General features: G+C 38.5%; 1 protein-coding gene across 6 annotated transcripts in view; it reads right to left on the bottom strand.

Annotated features, from left to right (window-relative positions):
- The window catches only part of ncam1b (neural cell adhesion molecule 1b), a 101,458-nt gene extending 96,718 nt beyond the window's left edge, over positions 1 to 4,740 (bottom strand). For 4 of the 6 annotated variants that reach the window (XM_036560566.1, XM_036560547.1, XM_036560562.1 and 1 more), the window contains exon 1: positions 4,428 to 4,739. In XM_036560566.1, the coding sequence (XP_036416459.1) occupies positions 4,428 to 4,482 (55 nt within the window). In that variant the 5' untranslated portion in view covers positions 4,483 to 4,739. Of the gene's footprint in view, positions 1 to 4,427 lie in introns of all 6 variants that reach the window. The other 2 variants (XM_036560543.1, XM_036560554.1) reach the window with 1 other exon arrangement.
- Positions 4,741 to 19,679: the final 14,939 nt, after the last annotated feature.

Raw genomic sequence — 19,679 nt, 5'->3', positions numbered from 1 at the left:
CTTCACGTCTAACAGAGACTGTACCATTGCATCAGATGCTCCATTAAATGTCTAAATGACTCAGAAAATGAATGCATACTATGCGGCAAACTGACAATGTACAGATACAGCATGCAGCAGTAACCTATAAGGTGCCGTAGATCAAGTGTTGACAGACTGCCGACACTGCTTAACACAAGGATCAGATAGCCATGCTAATGCCTCAGATATGCTAACACATTTGTGAAGACATCCCCCGAATGTGTTGGTTAAAGGATCAAAGATAAGAAACAAAGCTAATGTCTGTCAGCTTCTTATTTGAATTTTCCGTCCCACCTTAAATGGACCAGCAGTTACACGTTGGTATTGTTGCTCCATTTAAGGAAGAATAGAAAATTTTAATAAGAAGCTGGCGATTAGGCCAGCTTTAGCCTCGTGAGACAGAAGATAGCACCAGTCTAAGCAGCTACTATTCCCCTCAAGATTCAAGCAGCTGCTAAGTGCCAATTCTGAATGGGCAAAACAAATAACTCGCTCCACAGGGACGTTAATAGCTACCAACTTGCACCTATTTGCTTGAGACCACCTCTATTTGGTTGTGGATTTCACACACCTCATATAGAAACACAAGATCAGATTGTAAATGAACTTGTAATGCTCAGTGGATTTAATACTGAGATGTAGCCTTTTAGTTTACATTTTTTGTTTACTGTTATATAGTTGCACTTTTGTTCGTATTTTTTGTTTTATGTCTTACGACTCAAAAAAAAAGCCAACTGCCTCTTTTTTGTAACGCAGCATCTTATTTGATTTCATATTTTTTAAATAACCAATTAATTTTTAATTTTCAATATGCCAGTTTGGCCATGTTATTTATGATGATACGTATCATTAATAAAAAAGACCTGGCAATTTGCTAATTTGTTGCATGTGTTCAATTAGCCCTAAAAAATTAGCTCACAAGAACGTGTCTCCAAAAAAAGCCCACTCATTTGCCTGTAAAGAACTGGAATCATAATCCAAAGAAGTCATAAAAATTCATAATCAGCTCTAGTAAAATGCTTCAAATGCTTCTCAAATTCTTCTTATGTTCTAGTCTGAGAAATGGGCATAAGTATTGTAGGAATACTAATAGTACATTTTTGAATTGATTCAATTACTGTCATGGCTAACCGTCCCTAGTAGTTACCATGGCACGCCAAGTCATCAGCAGTAGCATCTCTAAGAAATTGTCATTCTGTCCATTGAGACTTAATATGCCAGGAGACAGGCGATGCGTATAACCTCTGAAATGAAAACACAGAAATATAGCTCTAGCAAATCAAAGATGAGGAGGAACAATTTACACCCCAATTCTCAGTCAGATGGAGCTGGAATACATAAATGCAACCATGCATTCATCCCTGAAGGAACTTCCAATTCTTCTAGTCTAAGTAATATATGTTATCAGAAACATGAAAGGTGTCACTGAGTTCAGGTCCTCATTAAAGAAAAGACTGGGCAGCTGGGTAACATGCGGTCAGTATTTGACAGTAGTCAATCAGCTTTAAAAAGACACCCATAAACGGGCCATATGGTCAAGAAGGCTTAAAGTAACACTGCTATGGTTTAAAACACTGTAAAACTCTTTAACTGAAGTGTGCAGGCAGTTTTTCACAACTCTGTGATGGTTGCGAGTTCTGCCAATCGTTACTACAATCCTGGCAATGATCCCATTCCATTTGCTTCTGGTGTATAATATAAAACCCTCTAAACCACTACTACTGGCTCAAAAATGGTTCTTAATTAAAGAAGATTTGGGAAGTTTTGACCCTCGTGGATGCATCCTCATCATTAAAATTGGCCGTCTGAACTGTGATTACAACTCCCTGAGCACAAGAGCATCATGGAGCACAGTCAGAAGCTCTGTTCACTCAGGGGTGAAACGCACTATAAGATGTACATACTGAGCACTGCAGAAATGAATAAAAAGTCTCAGGTCACAACGCCTCGGAGGAAGACAACAACAGGGAAGCTGCGCGAGATAACAAGCAGATAACATCTGTCCATGTTACAGAATCAGAGACGCCTTAATCTACACCTTGTTTACTGTTTTTTCCTTCTCGTGAGGCCCAGAGTCAAAAGGGGCTGCTTCTACCAGAGCTAATTAAGAGCCACACAATGAGCTAAACAGCAAATCGGGAGATTACATCACAGAGATGACTCATCCTCATAGCCCTGGGGCAGCAGAGCATGTGACCACTTAGCACCTCCCATGTTATCTCAAACGATGGGGATGTCCCAGGAAATTATTTAATAAAACACAAATGCAATAGAGATATAGACGGAAGGCACAATCCAAGTCACATTATAGGCTAACAATTGTTAGCCACATAAATACTTTTATAAAATAACTGGACGTAAAATTTTACATTTGATTATTTTAGAATTCCACGTCATTATTATTGATTAACCAGTTCAAAAGTAAAAAAGCAGAACAGACGCTGTTTATGACGTCACTAGGTACAAACACCAATAAAAGCACAAGCGCAAAACAAGAAATGTTTACGTGGCATATTTAATACTTAATAATTAATAGAATAATTTAATTTCAGCCCCATAACATGGTCACGACCAGCCTGCAGCATTTCTAAGTCGTGTCTAAAAAAAGTATTGTGGCGTTTAGAATAGATGTAGTGAACAGTTCCCGCCCAAAACTCTCTGTCTTCTGGTTGGCTCCGTTTCTCGCGTGCGGCAAGTGAACCGACGTCCAGTGATGGCAAGTTCGATTCAATTTAACGAGCCGATTCTTTCGAACGGTCTGATTCTATGAACCGAACGCCAAGAGGCAGGTTTATTAAATCTGTATCTAGGTTAGCATCTCTGCTTCTTATCCAGCCAGCTTCAGTCTATCTGGCCGAGTAAGGAAGGAAATTATTCCGTTGTCAAAACCTCACTGAAAACAGCCTAGCCTAGCTAGCCAGCCAGGCAAATAGTAGTTTAGACGGCCAACCCCTGAGCACTGAATAAAACGTGTCAACAAGACAAAACTGGAACTGTACCTCCTGTTTTGTTTTCTTCAAATATAATATATCAAATTCAGGCTTAACTATGGAATTAAGTGAATCTGCAATCTGAATAAAAAGTCATGTGAGATGAACAGCCTGGTGAATTAACGTTAAATTTGATTCAATTTAACGAACCGATTCCGTGAACGACTGCTTCAACGATGCATTGATTCACAAGCCAGATAAACTGTATTATCACCATCATTCTGAATGAGATTCAGCGAGTGAGCCTGAAAAGCCGCTCCTTCCACTCATTAATGGACTCAGACTCACGAAGCTGATGTCAGTTTCTCATTCTCCAGCTTCTTGCTCGAATTTTCCCGTTCCACCTTAAACGGTGCAGCAGTCAAACTCTGGCGCCTCAGGCTGCACCATTTAAGGTGGAACGGGAATATTGGAACGAGAATATGAGTTTATTGTTACAGTTTTATTAACGCAGATGCCACAAAAAAAGTTTGATTCAGCTGAACTTGCGAATCAGTTTGAGCGGTTTGTTAAAAAGAACCGATTCAAAAGAACGATTCAAAAGAACGATTCGTTCGCGAGTCTGACATCTCCACCAACGCCTGTCACCTAAATAATCTCGGACACGTGCGTGCGAGGTCCGAGAAACGAGAGCTAATCCAGCATAATGACACGGTGTAGAAACCGCAGAGTGGACAGTGTCCGTCGACTGTCACTGTGTCCGATTCAGAGGACTCATTTACTACATCTGTACATGCTCTTAAAGGGGGTCTGACAGGTTCTAATTACTCAGGAGGACAAATAGGCGTTAGCTAACGTTATAACACATTTCAAAAACTCTACCAACTACCAAAATACTGGCCGGTAAATACAAACCCAGCAAAAAATAAGCAGATTTATTGAAGCCGCATCTTGCATCTAATCACAGCTTCTTATCTAGCCAGCTTCCAATCTATCTGGCGGGGTAGTGACAGGAGGGGAAGAGGGAAATCCTTCTGCGCTCAAAGCCTCACTGAAAACACTCCAGCTAACTAGCCAGCCAGCTAACGTGTAGCGCACACAGCCAAAACAAGAGCACTGAGTAAAACGTGTCAAGAACACCAAACAGGTTCGGACCTAATGCTTCGTTTTCCTCAAATACAAGAAATCAAACTCAGGCTTAACTATCGAATTAAACGAATCAGCTAAGCGACCAAAGCTAGCCAGCGCACTGTGAATGAAACACCCTGAGAGATTAACTAACAGCCCTCCTGAATTAAGGCGCCGTTCAAACAGGTCCACAGACAGACCCACCTGACACTTGACCACTGGAGCTGCTTTAATTCAAAATGTGAGCACAAAACCGCGCTGCAAGTGATATTCACTCCACCCAAACGACAAAAACCTTCAAAAAGGGCAGCATGAAGCTGAACCCATGGAGGTTTGAATGGACCTTACCTGCGCTGCCAAGGAACAGGAACACCAAGATGATGAGCTCCTTGGTCTGAAACATCTCATTCACTTTCTAAAAAAAAAAAAAGACGTGAGTATGTTTTTATCTGAGGTGGCTATTAATTTTAATCCTCCTCAATTCGAAGTTGCCTCAAAGTTGCTGTTTCTATTGTTGTTATTTGTTGTTTTCAGCGTCGCCCTCGTTGGAGACGCTGGCAGACGAACAGAGTGGACAGTGTTGGGGTTTAAAATAGCATCGCCCGTACGCGAGTAACGGGGCGCGCGCACGATGCAGCCTGCGCACACACTGCGGATTAATCCGCGTGACGAGGGGGGTAAAATAGTGCGCTTGAAGAGGCTGTGAGAGTGGATTCCCACACGAAAGTGGCCGTTGCAGCTTCGTCCACGGATTTAATATTCAGTGATATCACAGAGAAGGAGGGATTTCGGATATGACGACGGCGTGTCGGTGTGAGAATTTCATACGAAACGTGTTTTATTTACATCCTTATTTTCTGCACACGTAGGCGCCGTAGACTGTGTGTGTAAACAGTGCAGCCTCAAGCAGACTCCTGCACTCGCCTGCCTGCGTGTGGTATATGCTGCAGACAAAGAAATAGCTCTTGAAATGTTTTGAGGGCGGCCCCAGTTTTTTTTCTCCCCCCTGAGCTTTATTTGGCTCTCTCTAAATAATGATCTCCCTCTCGGATCAGTGAACTGATACTCTCCTTTGTTTCCCACTGAGGGCTGAGAAAGGGGCTCTGGCCTCTGAGAGGAACTCTGTGTGGCCCGTCGATTCAGGAACAATATTAGTTTTAAACCTAACCACACTCTTAAAAAGATGGTTCCTCGAGGGTACTTTGGTCAAGGCAATGGTCCTGTTTAGAACCATGAGTTTTATATAGGACCGTTTCATGCTTAAAAGGTTTTTGCATGGTGAAATAGTTCCTCAGATTGATGCAGTATGTGTTTCATACAGTTCTATATAGAACATTTTTGAAAATGGTTCTTCTATTGTTGCAAGCTTGACATCATAACAATGGAAGAACCCTTTTTGGTGTTATGTAGAACCCTATACATCACATTCTCCATCAATCAGAAGAACCATTTTGCCATGCAAAAAACCTTTTAGGCATGAATAGTTCTAAAAAGAACCATTCCCTTTACTAAGGAACCCTCAAAGAACCATCTTTTTAAGAGTGCAGTAGCTTAAAAGTAGACAGTGTCTACAGTGTTTTTATATGATCCACTTTTTTTCTACAAACAAAATGATTTTGTACTGATTTCCTCCAGTTTCAATAAACATTCACAAAACAGATGTAATAGGGACCCACTCCTAAAAATGATGGTTCTTCAAGGGTTCTTTAGTAAAGAATATGGTTCTATATAGAGCCATGAAAACTCAATGAACCCTTTGTGTGATTAAAGGGTTCTTTGCATTGTGAAATGGTTCTTCAGATTGATGGAGAACATGCTGTAGATGGTTCTATATAGAACTTTTTTGAAAAGGGTTCCACTATTGTTACAAGCCAAAGAACCCTTTTTTCTAACAGTGTACCTTCTACTGAAGGTAGCGTTATGGCAAAAGTATATCCCTGTATTTCTAAACCTTTTCTCAGTACACAATATGCATCACGATAGTTCGTTGTAACAGACAAAAAACAGGAACAAGTAGTTTAAAAATAATATCAAAACTAAAAACACTTTTTTTTAATGATTCAATGTTTCACATACTGTGCTGCACTGTATTCAGTAAAACAGGCCTAATTATGCTGTTCTTTTAGTGGTACATGAAAATACTGATGATATTCACGATATGCTCAGAAAACAATGTTGTGACTTAGACTTAGAAGTCATGTCCTCATTCTGTAGTTGGGGTCACGCTAGATTAGGAACTCTGGGTTTAAGCAGATTTCTTAATGTGAAAAATGAATTCTGCGCCCAAATCCTTATGCCATACGTACATTTTTCCTCTGAATATCACTGGATCCCCTGAATCACAAGGTCAGTAAGGAGTCTAAATATGAGTATTGCTACATACAGGATAACACTGCACACTGAACTCATATCACAGCCATTGACAATCTCACCAAAATACCCCACAAAAACTAACAAGTTTTACATTGTTTTGGCACTATTAGCCTACGAGTATGAGTATATAATGGTGTTGAAGTTTAATAGTAGACTTACTTTCATGTGACATCATTTCAATGCACAGCGTCACTCATATTTCAAGTCCCCAGTGACCACGTAATTCAGAGGATCCAGTGACACTCCAGGACAGGACAAAACATATCGGGTTTAGAACTTTTTTGTTCACCACGGGGTGAAACGATGGTAAAAACACCATTAATTTATTGAACAGAGAAAACCTGCTTAGACCTGAAGTTCTTAATATGGGCATGACATCAGCTACAGATGGTCTTTAATGTAATGTAATTTATCATGATAGCGATAAATATTGTTATGTTGGTTATCCCTGTCTTGTACCCACCCTGTCTGACCACTTATTCACCCACCCACCTTATTGGTCCACTATATAGGTGTATAATTACAGACTGTATCTGATATCATGCAAAATTAGTTGGCCACTCTGTACCCTATTTATCATCGGTAGGTTTCTGACCACAGGACCACTGCTGACCAGATGTTAACTGCAGGGCGGACCATTCTCAACACAGCAGTGACACTGACATGGCAGTGGCGTGGTAGTGTATGTGTGCTCAAACAAGTGTATCCAGCACAGCAGCATGGCTGGGGATGTTATACATGTCAGTGTCACTGCTATGGTTCACTAGTCAAAAATACTCAGGCAAGAGCAACTCTGTGATGAGAAACTAACCATCACTGAAGGGCTAGAGGATGACACAGACAAACTGACCATAGCAACAAATGGGCTCTATCTATTGACAGGTGTTTCTAATAAACTGTCTGGTGGGTGTATAAAGGCATAATGTGTGAGAAAACCATGGTTGTTTCATATCATAAGCATTACTGTACCATGATTTTAGTAATTACTGTAATCAGGTAGCAAGCTTAAGCAACAATTGGATGGTTTAATGTTCTTCCTGTAAGAAAAGGTCTTTACGGATCACGTTTCGGCCAAGAGCAATCATGGCGTTTAAGCAGGGTGGTGCTGTCATGTGAGACATCTTGAATGGTATAGACTGTAGCGGGGGAGGTAAGGCAGGACCCGGACTTTCACCAGACTGAAAATAAGGCCTGATGCCATTTACTGCAATCCTGCACTGTTACTGGCAGCCAAATCTATCAATCTGTGCAGATATCCATCAGTCTGCGCTTTAGAGTCATATCTCAACCATTTCCCGCTCACAGGCTCAGCATGACCGGCCGCTGAACAGTTCACATGCTGAAAGGAAGCCAATTATGAATCATTCTCTCCTGAGCATCTGGACATCACTACATAAGAATAATAAGATCAGATGCACTTTTCTCTAAGGCTTTATAACACAAACAACATTGTTAGGTTATACAGCAAGTATCAGTCTCTCTAATACTGAAGATGAGCCATGGTTTCTGAATGAAGCATCACTTAAGATGCATTCATTATGAAGCACATGAAGCATTCCTTATTCAGCATTCATTAAGAGTCATCCCTTATGAAGCATATGAAGAATCGTTCCTTATTAAGCACATGAAGTATTCTTATTCAGCATTCCTCTAGAATAATTCCTTATGAAGCATATGAAGCTTTCCTTATGAACAATATAAACCATTTCTTGTAAAGCATCCATTAAAATGGTTTCTGCATGAAGCCTTCCTTATGAAGCATTCCTTATTCATCATATGAAGCATTACTCGTTAAGCATTACATACAAAGCATTTATTATAAGCATGTGAGGCATTCATTATGAGCAATATGTATCATTCCTTATTCAGCTTTCCACAAGAATCATTCTTTATGAAGCACATAAGGCATTCCTTATTCAGCATACCTTAAGAAGCATTCCTTAAGAACCATCCCCTATTCAGTATTCCTTAAGAATCATTCCTTATGAAGCACATGAAGCATTTCTTATTCAACATCCCTTAAGAATCATCTCTTATGAAGCATTTGTTAAGAATCATTCCTTATGAAGCACATGAAGCATTCCTTATGAACAATAGAAATAATTCCTTATGAAACATTCATTAAGATGGTTTCTGCATGAAGCATTCCTTATGAAGCATTCTTTATTCATCATATAAGCATTACATAAAAAGCACATAAAGCATTCCTTATGAAGCACATGAAGCATTCCGTATTCAGCATTCCTTAAGAATCATTTCTTATGAAGCACATGAAGCATTCCTTATAAACAATGTAAATAATTACTTACAAAGCATTCTGCATTAAGCATTCCTTATGAAGCATTCTATTCAACATATGAAGCATTCCTCATTAAGCATTACATAAAAAGCATTCATTATGAAGCACATGAAGCATTTCTTATTCAGCATTCCTTAAGAATCGTTCCTTATTCAGCATTCCTTAAGAATCGTTCCTTATTCAGCATTCCTTAAGAATCATCTCTTATGAAGCATTTTTAGGAATCCTTCTTTATGGAGCACATGAAGCATTCCTAATTCAGCATTCCTTAAGAATCATCTCTTATGAAGCACTTAAGAATCATTCCTTATGAAGCACATGAAGCATTCCTTATTCAGCATTCCTTAAGAATCATTTCTTATGAAGCACAAAGTATTCTTTATTCAGCATTCCTTAAGAACCATCCCCTACTCAGCATTCCTTAAGAATAATTCCTTATGAAGCACATAATGCATTCCTTACGAAGCTTTTTAGATATTTCTGATAAATATGAATCCTCCCTTATGAAGCATTCATTAAGAATCATTTCTTATGAAGCACATGAAGCATTCCTTATGAATCATTTCTTATGAAGCACAAAGTATTCCTTATTCAGCATTCCTTAAGAACCAATCCTTACTCAGCATTCCTTTAGAATAAAACTAACTTTAAGAATCATTCTTTATGAAGTACGCGAAGCATTCCTTATGAATCATTTCTTATGAAGCACATAAAGTATTCCTTATTCAGCATTCCTTAACAATCATTTCTTATGAAGCACATGAAGTATTCCTTATTCAGCATTCCTTAAGAACCATTCCCTATTCAGCATTCCTTAAGAACCATTCCCTATTCAGCATTCCTTAAGAATCATTCCTTATGTAGCACGTAAGCATTCCTTAACAATTATTTCTTACAAAGCATATGAAGTATTCCTTATGAACCATAGGATTTTTTACTTATGAAGCATTCATTAACAAGCATTGCTTAAGAATCATCCCTTACGAAGTATTTCTTATGTACCATATGAATTATTACTTATAAAGCATTCATTAAAAATCATTCCTTATGAAGCATGTGAAGAATTCCTTATGAACCATATAAATTATTACTTATAAATCATTCATTAAGAAGCATTCCTTATTAAGCATTCATTAAGAAGCATTTCTTATCCAGCGTGCTCTTATGAAGCGTTATGAGGCATTTTCCCCAGAGCATCTGGCCATCATTTAATAAGAAAAATCAGACATGTTTTTCTCAAAAGCTTCACAGCACAAAAATCATCTTTAGGTGGTATAGCAAGTATTAATCTCTCTAATGCTGGAGATGATCTATGGTGTCTTTGTGAAGGTGCTGAAACACTTTTTTGAGCCTTATTCTCATTTCTATCACAGCATGTTGGAACATAGCTATTTTGGAAGCATATTAACAGTCAGACCCTGTCAGATGAAAAAGCTGAAAGCAAATAAATTCCCTTTTTGCGGAAAATGACTTTTGTGGATTCTAGCTACTGAAGCGGAAGAAAAAAGATTGGGATATCAGCTTGAAAGATACAAATTCGCATAATGAAAACATTTATAGCAGCTCTCAATGAAATAGATCATTTTTAGAAAGTTTTTTTTATAGCATTTTAATGCTAAGATAATGAAGCAGGTTCATTTCCTCAAGCAAAATGCAGACAGTTAAAGGTGATGAGACTTTGCTCTTCTTCAGAGTTCCTCTACTAAAGTATATGGTCTCATATTGTGGACTTAAGTCAATTAGCATTGATAAACAGTATGTATCACTGTCACCATCCACTTTTTTTTATTAGAAACTCCTACCTTGTACTTCTTCTCACTGGCCACATGCCTTATAGGTCCACTAAGAGGATCATTCTACTGAACTGGTTCAACATCAGAGCTCAAAACACATTTCAGGCTTTTAACTGACTTGAACTTTAGACCAAAATCCTTTTGCTTTGAGTGACTCTTAAATATGTGTACCTTATGTGTACCTTAATTATGCTCATTTTATTAAAACAAATGACTGCACATTCCATTTTGTCACTATTTCACGAACAAACAATAACAATAATAACACTACTGATTTGTTAGTGAGATAGTGACAAAGTTGTCATTACCAAACAAGTCAGAACTGACACTTTACCAAATGTTTCAGTACTGACTCGTTCGGTAGTGACAATTTCAGCTCATTTTGAGCAGAGCTCAAAAATGCTAGCCAGTACATGACTAGCGAACACAGCTCTGAAAAGTTATACACACATAAAATCATAACATTTCTCATTAAAACACAAAAAGTATCCCTAACCCTTAACTGCAGAAAATGTTGACAGTTCGTAATGTTAGACAAACACATTAGTAAACACATTTACTTTAAATCAATGGGTCTAACTGCTCACCATGTGGCCATGAGGGACAGGGATGCAGTCTCACTTCCTGCTCTAAAATGCAGGGTCATAGCTAAAATAAGGCCCCGCCTATGGACTAAAACTCTGTTTTGGTGGTGACATGAAAAAGAGGGACAGCATTTTTTGAATAAAGTATTTCATGTAAAAATTAAACTCATGATAAATCTAAATCTGTCAACTTCAAAAGAAACCAAAAATATAAACAAAGAAACAAAAACAGCACTAAAACTACAAAAAAGTAAGCATTATTTTCACAAGTTTTGTAAAATTTAGGGGCTAGGGATACAAGTACCCTATAAATGATGACTTTGCATATATTTAGCTTATTACAGCTACTTTGTACTTTGTGCACTTTGTAGTTCTACAATTACAGACTGTAGTCCATCTGTTTCTCTGCATACTTTGTTAGCCCCCTTTTACCCTGTTCTTCAGTGGTCAGGACCCCCATGAACCCTCACAGGGCAGATACTATTTGGGTGGTGGATCATTCTCAGCACTGCGGTAACACTGACATGGTGGTGGTGTGTTGGTGTGTGTTGCGCTGGTCTGAGTGGATCAGACAGCAGTGCTGCTTGAGTTTTTAAACACTGTGTCCACTCACTGTCCACTCTATTAGACACTCCTACCTTGTCAGTCCACCTTGTAGATGTAAAGTCAGAGACGATAGCTCATCTGCTGCTGCACAGTTTGTGTTGGTCATCCTCTAGTCCTTCATCAGTGGTCACAGGATGCTGCCCACAGGACGCTGTTGGCTGGATATTTTTGGTTGGTGGACTATTCTCAGTCCAGGAGTGACACTGAGGTGTTTAAAAACTCCAGCAGCACTGCTGTGTCTGATCCACTTGTACCAGCGCAACACCCACTAACACACCACTACCACGTCAGTGTTACTGCAGTGCTTATTTTTTGGTTACTAACTATTCCTGGAGAGGATGACTTCATATTGTACACCAGCAGATGGACCTCTGATGGACCAGATGGAAGTCCTGTGGTGGGTGTTTTAATAAAGTGTTCAGTGTAATAATGCCCATTGTCTTCTTCATATTAACACTTTAAATTACAAGTGCCCTCACTATCATCACTACATAACTTACAGATTACTTTCAGAGTACCAAATCAATTATTGTGCTCATTAAATAAAACATGAGATTAATAACGGAATAGGCTGAATAATTCCTGTGACGGTCATAGTACATTTTTAAAACCATTTGCACTGTTGCTTTTATCTAGTGTTATGTCATGTACATTTAAAGAAGGTTTGAAGGCAAAAGGAAAAACAAATGACAAAAGGTGAAGTTTAAGATCTGGACAATTAACTTCAAAGTGTTTGCTGCCATCTGCTGGTTCAATAACATATGTGCACTTTTTCAGCTCACAGCAGTTTAGCCCCGCCCATTCACGGTGAATCAATAAACAGCTTTTTAAATGAGGCACCATACAGGATAGCCAATCAGAACAGAACTTCATTAAACATATCAGTCTTAAAGGCACAGAAATAAAAACAGTCTGTGTAATTCTGATGGACAAAGAGAGGCTGGAAATTGTCATGTAATTTGTTGTGTTGTGAGCCTTTTAAACAAAAATATATTTACACTGTTGGATATACCTTTATTTGGATATTATAGACCCTGGAGCACACCCACCAGGGGTAGGCCTGGGTGGGCTTGGGCCTACTCAGATTAATCACAGGTCTACCAAACAAATGAGGACAGAATATTTAGTAAACTGGTTATTTTAAGATACGACTTTATTTATTTTCTGTGAGTGCTGTCATTGTATTACGCCCAGTCGAATCATTATGTTCTCTGCCAAGCTCTGCCTTCGTTTAGCAACTGTTGCTCTCCACCATTGCCTCAAGCCTTCAGTTTATTATCAGCAAGTAAATATTTGAATTTAAAGCCCCAGTTACGGTAAAAACATGTAACTGAGGACGTTTAAAACTGAGATTTCATCCTACAGAGTATGTTGTTTTCTACCCGTTCAAAGCCAAAAACAAACTAAAAGTGCAAAATTGGTACTTACAATGGTCCTTTACTACAAAGGCCAAAATGGGCTTTTCGAAAATGTCAGACCCCAATGTCTAGCATTACAGCAATGCATAGAGTCATCAAAATTATGGTCCACTCCCATGTCTTAAACAATTTGCATGCCTGCTGTGCTAATATGCTTTAGCCTAGGATGATTAGGTTTAGGTTTTTAGATGCGAAACACCTCATGGATCTGGCTTGTAACTCACTTACTTGGCATACTTACTCACTCCTCTTTAACAAGAATGTCCACAAGAGGCACTGTAACTAGATAATTGGCTGAGATTATTGTGGATTGTGGACACGCGAGAAGTGTGTGCTTTCTAAGACTTTTGGGGTCCTACATGCTGGTGCTTTGCATCAGTGACTCTTTGTGTCCTTGTCAAGTTTGCTGTGGTGTATTTCCTCACCTTTGTGCATCTCAGCTGCCTGATGTTAACTTAGTTATGTCATCTTCACTGAGCAAATGTACCTGTGGTGAGCAGACACATGCTTTATAGTGAACAGTGTTGCAATGTTGGTTGGATTTATGTGAATCCAGCTTTCTGGTTGATGTCTACACAGTCTTACAATTGGTTCGTATCACCATAGCCAGAAGTGTTGGAAAAGGTAGAGTGATGACCGCACTGCTGTCAGAAATAGACTATAGCCTGTTGTAGTGACATTGCGGGAAATTGTATTTACCTATTTTTCCCAGGCCTATCCAATCATTTATTTCTGCCTACGCCACTGGCACATAGGCACTGTTTTCCATTTCAACTGTTGTTTTTTTCTTCAGAAGTGGCACAGTGCTTTAAATTTGAAGGATACATCCTACCAGTAGGAAACAATTTTGTAGGAAACATCCTACCAACAGTACAGTAAAATCCTGTGTGGCGCAACTGAACTGGACTAATATTAAAACAAGACAAGCGCCTTTTGAAGAGTGGACTTCAGCATATTCCCTGCTCTGGCAAAGAAGTGCAGTTGAGGCTTCTTCCTTCACTCAGTTTGCTCTCTTTATTCTTCCATCCCACCTTTCATTCTGTTCTCTCTCCACCGACTGAGTTTCAGCCCCTCGTGTCTACCTCTGCTAGCCTAATGTTGGTACCTACAGACATACCACACACACAGTTGTTGATTTTCAAAGTTAAAATAAACAACACATCCTCTACATACAACAAACTTTAACATCACTTCTTGCAATATATATAGAATTTGCAAAAATAAAAAATAAAAAATATAAATATATTTATATATATATATATATATATATATATATATATATATATACACACACACACACACACAAACACATACTATATGAACAAAAGCATTGGAACACCCTTCCTAATTATTGAGTTCAGGTGTTTCAGCCACACCCATTCCTAACAGGTGGATAACATTATGCTCATAGCCTTGCAATCTCCATAGACAAACACTGACAGTAGAATAGGTTAGTGATGAGCTCCGTGACTTTAAACATGGCACTGTTATAGGATGCCACCTTCACCACAAGTAGGCTAGATCTGCCCCTGTCAACTGTAAGTGTTATTATTGTGAAATCAAGCATCTGGGAGTAATAACAGCTTAGCCAAGAAGCGGTTGACCATGCAAACTCACAGAGTGGGCCGTCAAGTTGAATTATTCACTAAAGAGTTCCAAATGTTCTTTGGAAGCAACATCAGCAAAAGAACTGTACATCAGGAGCTTCACGAAATAGGTTTCCATGGCTGAGCAGCTACACACAAACCTAAGATCAAAATGCACAGTGCGTTGGGGGGAGTGGTGCAAAGCGCCGCCACTTGACCCTGAAGCAGTGGAAACGTATTCTCTGGAGTGACTAATCACGCTTCTCTATCTGGCAGTCTGATGGACGAGTCTGGGTTTGGTGAATGCCAGGAGAACGTTACATGCCTGACTGCATTGTGCCGACTGTAAAGTTTGGTGGAGGAGGGATAACGCTATGTGGTTGTTTTTCAGGGATTAGCCTAGGCCCTTTGGTTCCAGTGAAGGGTAATCCTAATGCTTCAGCATACCAAGACATTTTGGACAATCAAAATGCTTCCAAGTGAAAATAAATTAACACATCCTCTACAGAGAACACACTTCTACACATTTTAATGGACGATTACTGTTTGTTTACTGATGTTAAACGCAGCAAATAAATTGTGTATTTAAATTTGTAGAAAAATGTAAAAACACATATACATATTGTTAAATACTTACTGTCCTTTGCTAAACTCACCATACTAGAAAGTTCGAATAAATTAATCATTATTTCCATAAACAATGTGCCATATCTCATTAACAGAACTGCCCATACATGACTATAAAGTAGGTAACTGATTTCAATTAATGACATGTAACATCATGCCATGAAACCCACACACAAGTCCAGTACACAAAGCCAAGCTTATCATTTGTATATCACTGCATGTTTTTTATTATTGGGTAGTATTCTTACACTGAAAACCGATACTTTATTTCTGCATTCTGAATATGTATTTCTGATACTTGTAATCAGTTATATCCCTGATTACATTATGCACTGCTCATACACTGTGGTCAGTGAGATTACATAAGCACCCTGCGGTTTGTAACTTTGTCATGGTCCCTGAGCTCAGTAGCTTGATCTGCATGTACAGCATGAGTAGGGTTGGATTTGAGGGGGGGGGGTGCATTGAGGGGGGGAATTATGTTGTTACACAACATCACCTAGCATGTCTACTGTCCATATCAGTATCTGAGATTTATTCAGCTTTTTATGCACTACATGAGCAGTTGTTGGGAAAACTGTACGATGTTTATATTCATAGTTACTCAGCTGATAACGCATATATGATTTGTGAAATGACAGATTTATAAAAGTCTGACTATTGCTGTTTAGGCAACCTAATTACTATGGAAGCCTGTTCCTATTTATGCCTTCCCCACTGTCTTTGTTTCTGGGAGAGGTATAAAAAAGTATTAAGGAAAACATTTGACTTTTTATGTCAAAAGTTTGACATATTATGTCAAAATAATGAACTAGCTTCTCAAGACTTGACCTATTGTCTCATCTAAAAAAACTGCACTTATTATTTCAAGATAATAACTTATTTTCCTCACAAATGTGACTTACTTTGAAATTTTGAAACTTTGAAAAATAATGAGTTATTATCATTTTGGCATTATAAGCCAAAACTTTAAAATAGACCTAAAAAGGCAAACTTTCATCATAAAAAGTCAAAATTTTGACAAGCTGGTGCCAGAAACAGAGGACAAGGAAAGAACATGGGTGTTTTTGTCTTCTTTGTCTGGGTGTCCATAAACCACAGTATGAGATTTATCTGAAAAGACATTCTTCTTCTGCTGAAAAAATAAAAAGTAAGCATACCTCCAGATCCAGCCATAACCATCCCCTTGATTTTTTAAAATTTGATCACTAACCATTAGAGTATGAAATTAGCATACAGTGTAGTGCAGGGGAAACTGTAACTGTCATCTGCAGTTTGGTCTCTCTTACTCTAGAGGGCAGACAAGCTATACTGTTGAAAAATAAAGCATTATAAAATCTCTGTCTCTCTCTCTCTCTCTCTGTATCATGACAGCTACAGTAGCAGTGAGCTATTATGCACAAAAATGATTGACTTGGATATTTATGAAATTAAAAAGTCCTTTTGTCAGACAAGCAGGTGTTCTACACTGACTGTCAAAAGTTTGGGGACACCTGGCTTTTCAAAATGTTGTTCATACAAATGAACGTGCTTTCTTTGTTAGTTTTCAATTAGGTGTAACAATATAGTAAGGGCCCATATCTTATATTTTTCTTTTCTTGTATTTTTTTCCCTTAGCAACCAAAAATATTTTTATCCCTTAGAATTAGAATTGTTTTTGTTATGGTGATCCCTGTTCTGATTGGCTGCCCTGTACTGTGCCTTATTCAAAAAGCAGTCAGGGCTGAAACACTCCTTATAACTTCAGTGTGACTGGACGGAGCTAAACTGCTATAGGCTAAATGAGTGGACGTGTGAATGTTAATTTTATTAACAAAATATAGCGTAATGTGTTAAAAAAAAACATTTTAATGAACTTCATTTGAACCCTACCTACCTTCTTTGTATGTCTATTGCTTTTGTCAAATATTACACATTGGACTCAGCAAGACAAAATGTATGGGCACCGAGATGTGTAACCATTACTGAACTGAAGTTTCGACCAGTAAACAAAGAGTTTGAGTGTTTTAGAAACAGAGTCAACCCAGCACCAGGCCCATTAGCCATCATTTTTACCGTATACCATTCATCGTGAGAACAATGAATATCCTGCATAGAAACGTTAATATTAGTCACCCTTTAGTGGGCTGATTGCATTCTCTCTACAAGGCAATATATTTCATACATGTTGCCCATATTTAATAATAATGCATGTAGGAACCTGCTGTGAGTGCATTCCATTTTCTGAGCATGAATGTATTGCTCCCAATCTATTACATGCAAATTTTTGTTGGAAATAAAAGTCTAATGTAATGATATTTTCTGGAGAAGAATTGCCGTACTGTGACAAATGAGAGGAGGCTGAATTAGCACTGGCATGTGGCAGCAATAATTCAGTCTATTAAAAAAAAAAGCAAAACAATAGACTTCATTAAGCCCTTCTAAATGCCACAAACTTAAAAGCAAGTCGCTAGAAATAATTTTGTGCAGCAATGTTTGGTTGATTTTCCCACATATTGCTGTCAAATTAAAAAGATTGAAGTGATGATGAGATGACGGTCATAATAATTTGAACACTGGGAGTTAGAAGACGACAGTTTGCACACAAGCAGAACAACAGCTTAGTTCTCCTTCACTGTTAAACTGATGGAAAAGTTTTCCTTATCATTTCAAATCTACAGCCTGTAAGGAACAGCCACCACCGCTGAGCGATGGCCGCTCAATAACATTTTAGCTGTTAGCGATTGAAGACAACATGATTAAAAAGATCGGCCAACATGACGTTATATCCTCCACTCTGGTCACAGCTAAGGTTGTGATGATTCATTTATAAGCTCCATCAGTTTTCTAAAGCCCAATAAAGGCAATCTTCAAACAGAATAAGCCATACTTTGAAGAATGGTGTTGTTCAGAAAGTCGATAGGTTTGTGCGATAGGCCAGGCCTCCCTCACAGAAAACTCACATACAGTAAGGTCCATTAGTATTTGGACAGTGACACACAATTACACAATCCTTGCGATTTTGCCTCTGTACACCACTACAATGGATTCAAAATGAAGCAGTCAAGATGTGATTGAGATGTAGACTTTCAGCTTTAATTCAAGGAGTTTAACAAAAACATTGCATTAATCATTTAGGAATTACAGCCATTTTTTACAGTCCCTCCATTTTCACAAGCTCCAAAGTAACTGGACAAACTAACGATTACAAACACAAGGATTATTTTAAATACTTGGATGCAAATCCTTTGCAGTGAATCATTGCTTGAAGTCTGGAACCTATGGACATTACCAAATACTGAGTTTCCTTTTCTGCAGCCGCCTTCAGTTGCTGCTTGTTTGTGGGTCTTTCTGCCTTCAGTTTTGTCTTCAGTAAGTAAAAAGGATGCTCAATTGGGTTAAGGTCAGGTGACTGACTCAGCCATTTAAGAAAATTCAAATTCTTTGCCTTAAGAAGCTCTTGGGTTGCTTTCGTGGTATGTTTTGGGTCTTTATCTATCTGTACTGTGAAGCAACATCATATCAGTCTTGCAGCGTTGGACTAAATCTAAGCAGAAGGTGTAGCTTTGTATACTTCAGAATTCATTCTGAATACTTCTGTTAGCAGTCACATTATCAATAAACACCAGTTCCACTGGTAGGAATACATGCCCATGCCATAACCCTGCCTCCATCATGTTTCACAGATGATGTGCTATACTTCCTTCTCCATACTTTTCTCTTCCCATCAATCTTGGTTTCTTTGCCCAAAGAATCTAGTTCCAGAACTGGGCAGCAAAGTCTAATCTGGCCTTTCTGTTCCTGAGTGTTACCAATGGTTTGCATCTTGAGGTAAACCCTCTCTATTTACATTCATAAAAACATTTCTTGACAATGATACACCAACCTCCTTTAAAATGTCCTCGACTTGACTATATATTGTGAAGGAGTTTTTCTTCACCACAAAAAGAATTCTGTGGCTTTAGTTGTCCTCTGTGGGCTTCTTGGCCTTTTGGTGTTGCTGAGCTCAGTGGATTCCTTCTTTTTAGGAATGTACCGAGCTGTTGATTTGGCCACTCCTAAAGTTTCTGCTATCTCTCTGATAGGTTTGTTTTGTTTTTTTCAGACTAACAATAGCCCCCTTCACTTGCATTGACACCTCTCTGGACCACATATTGAGAGATTCCATGAACAGCTACCAAATGCATATTAAAGACTTGGAATCAACTCCAGACACTTATTTTCCTTAATTTGTCATGAAATAATGAGAGAACAGACAAGACCTGGCCATGAAACTGCTCGACAGTCAACTGTCCAGTTATTTTTGACCATGTGAAAAAATGGTGGTAATTCCTA

Source organism: Colossoma macropomum, unplaced genomic scaffold (assembly GCF_904425465.1).
Source record: "Colossoma macropomum unplaced genomic scaffold, Colossoma_macropomum, whole genome shotgun sequence".
Taxonomy (NCBI): domain Eukaryota; kingdom Metazoa; phylum Chordata; class Actinopteri; order Characiformes; family Serrasalmidae; genus Colossoma; species Colossoma macropomum.
Note: the sequence above shows the minus strand (reverse complement) of the source record. Positions and strands in the feature narration are given on the sequence as shown.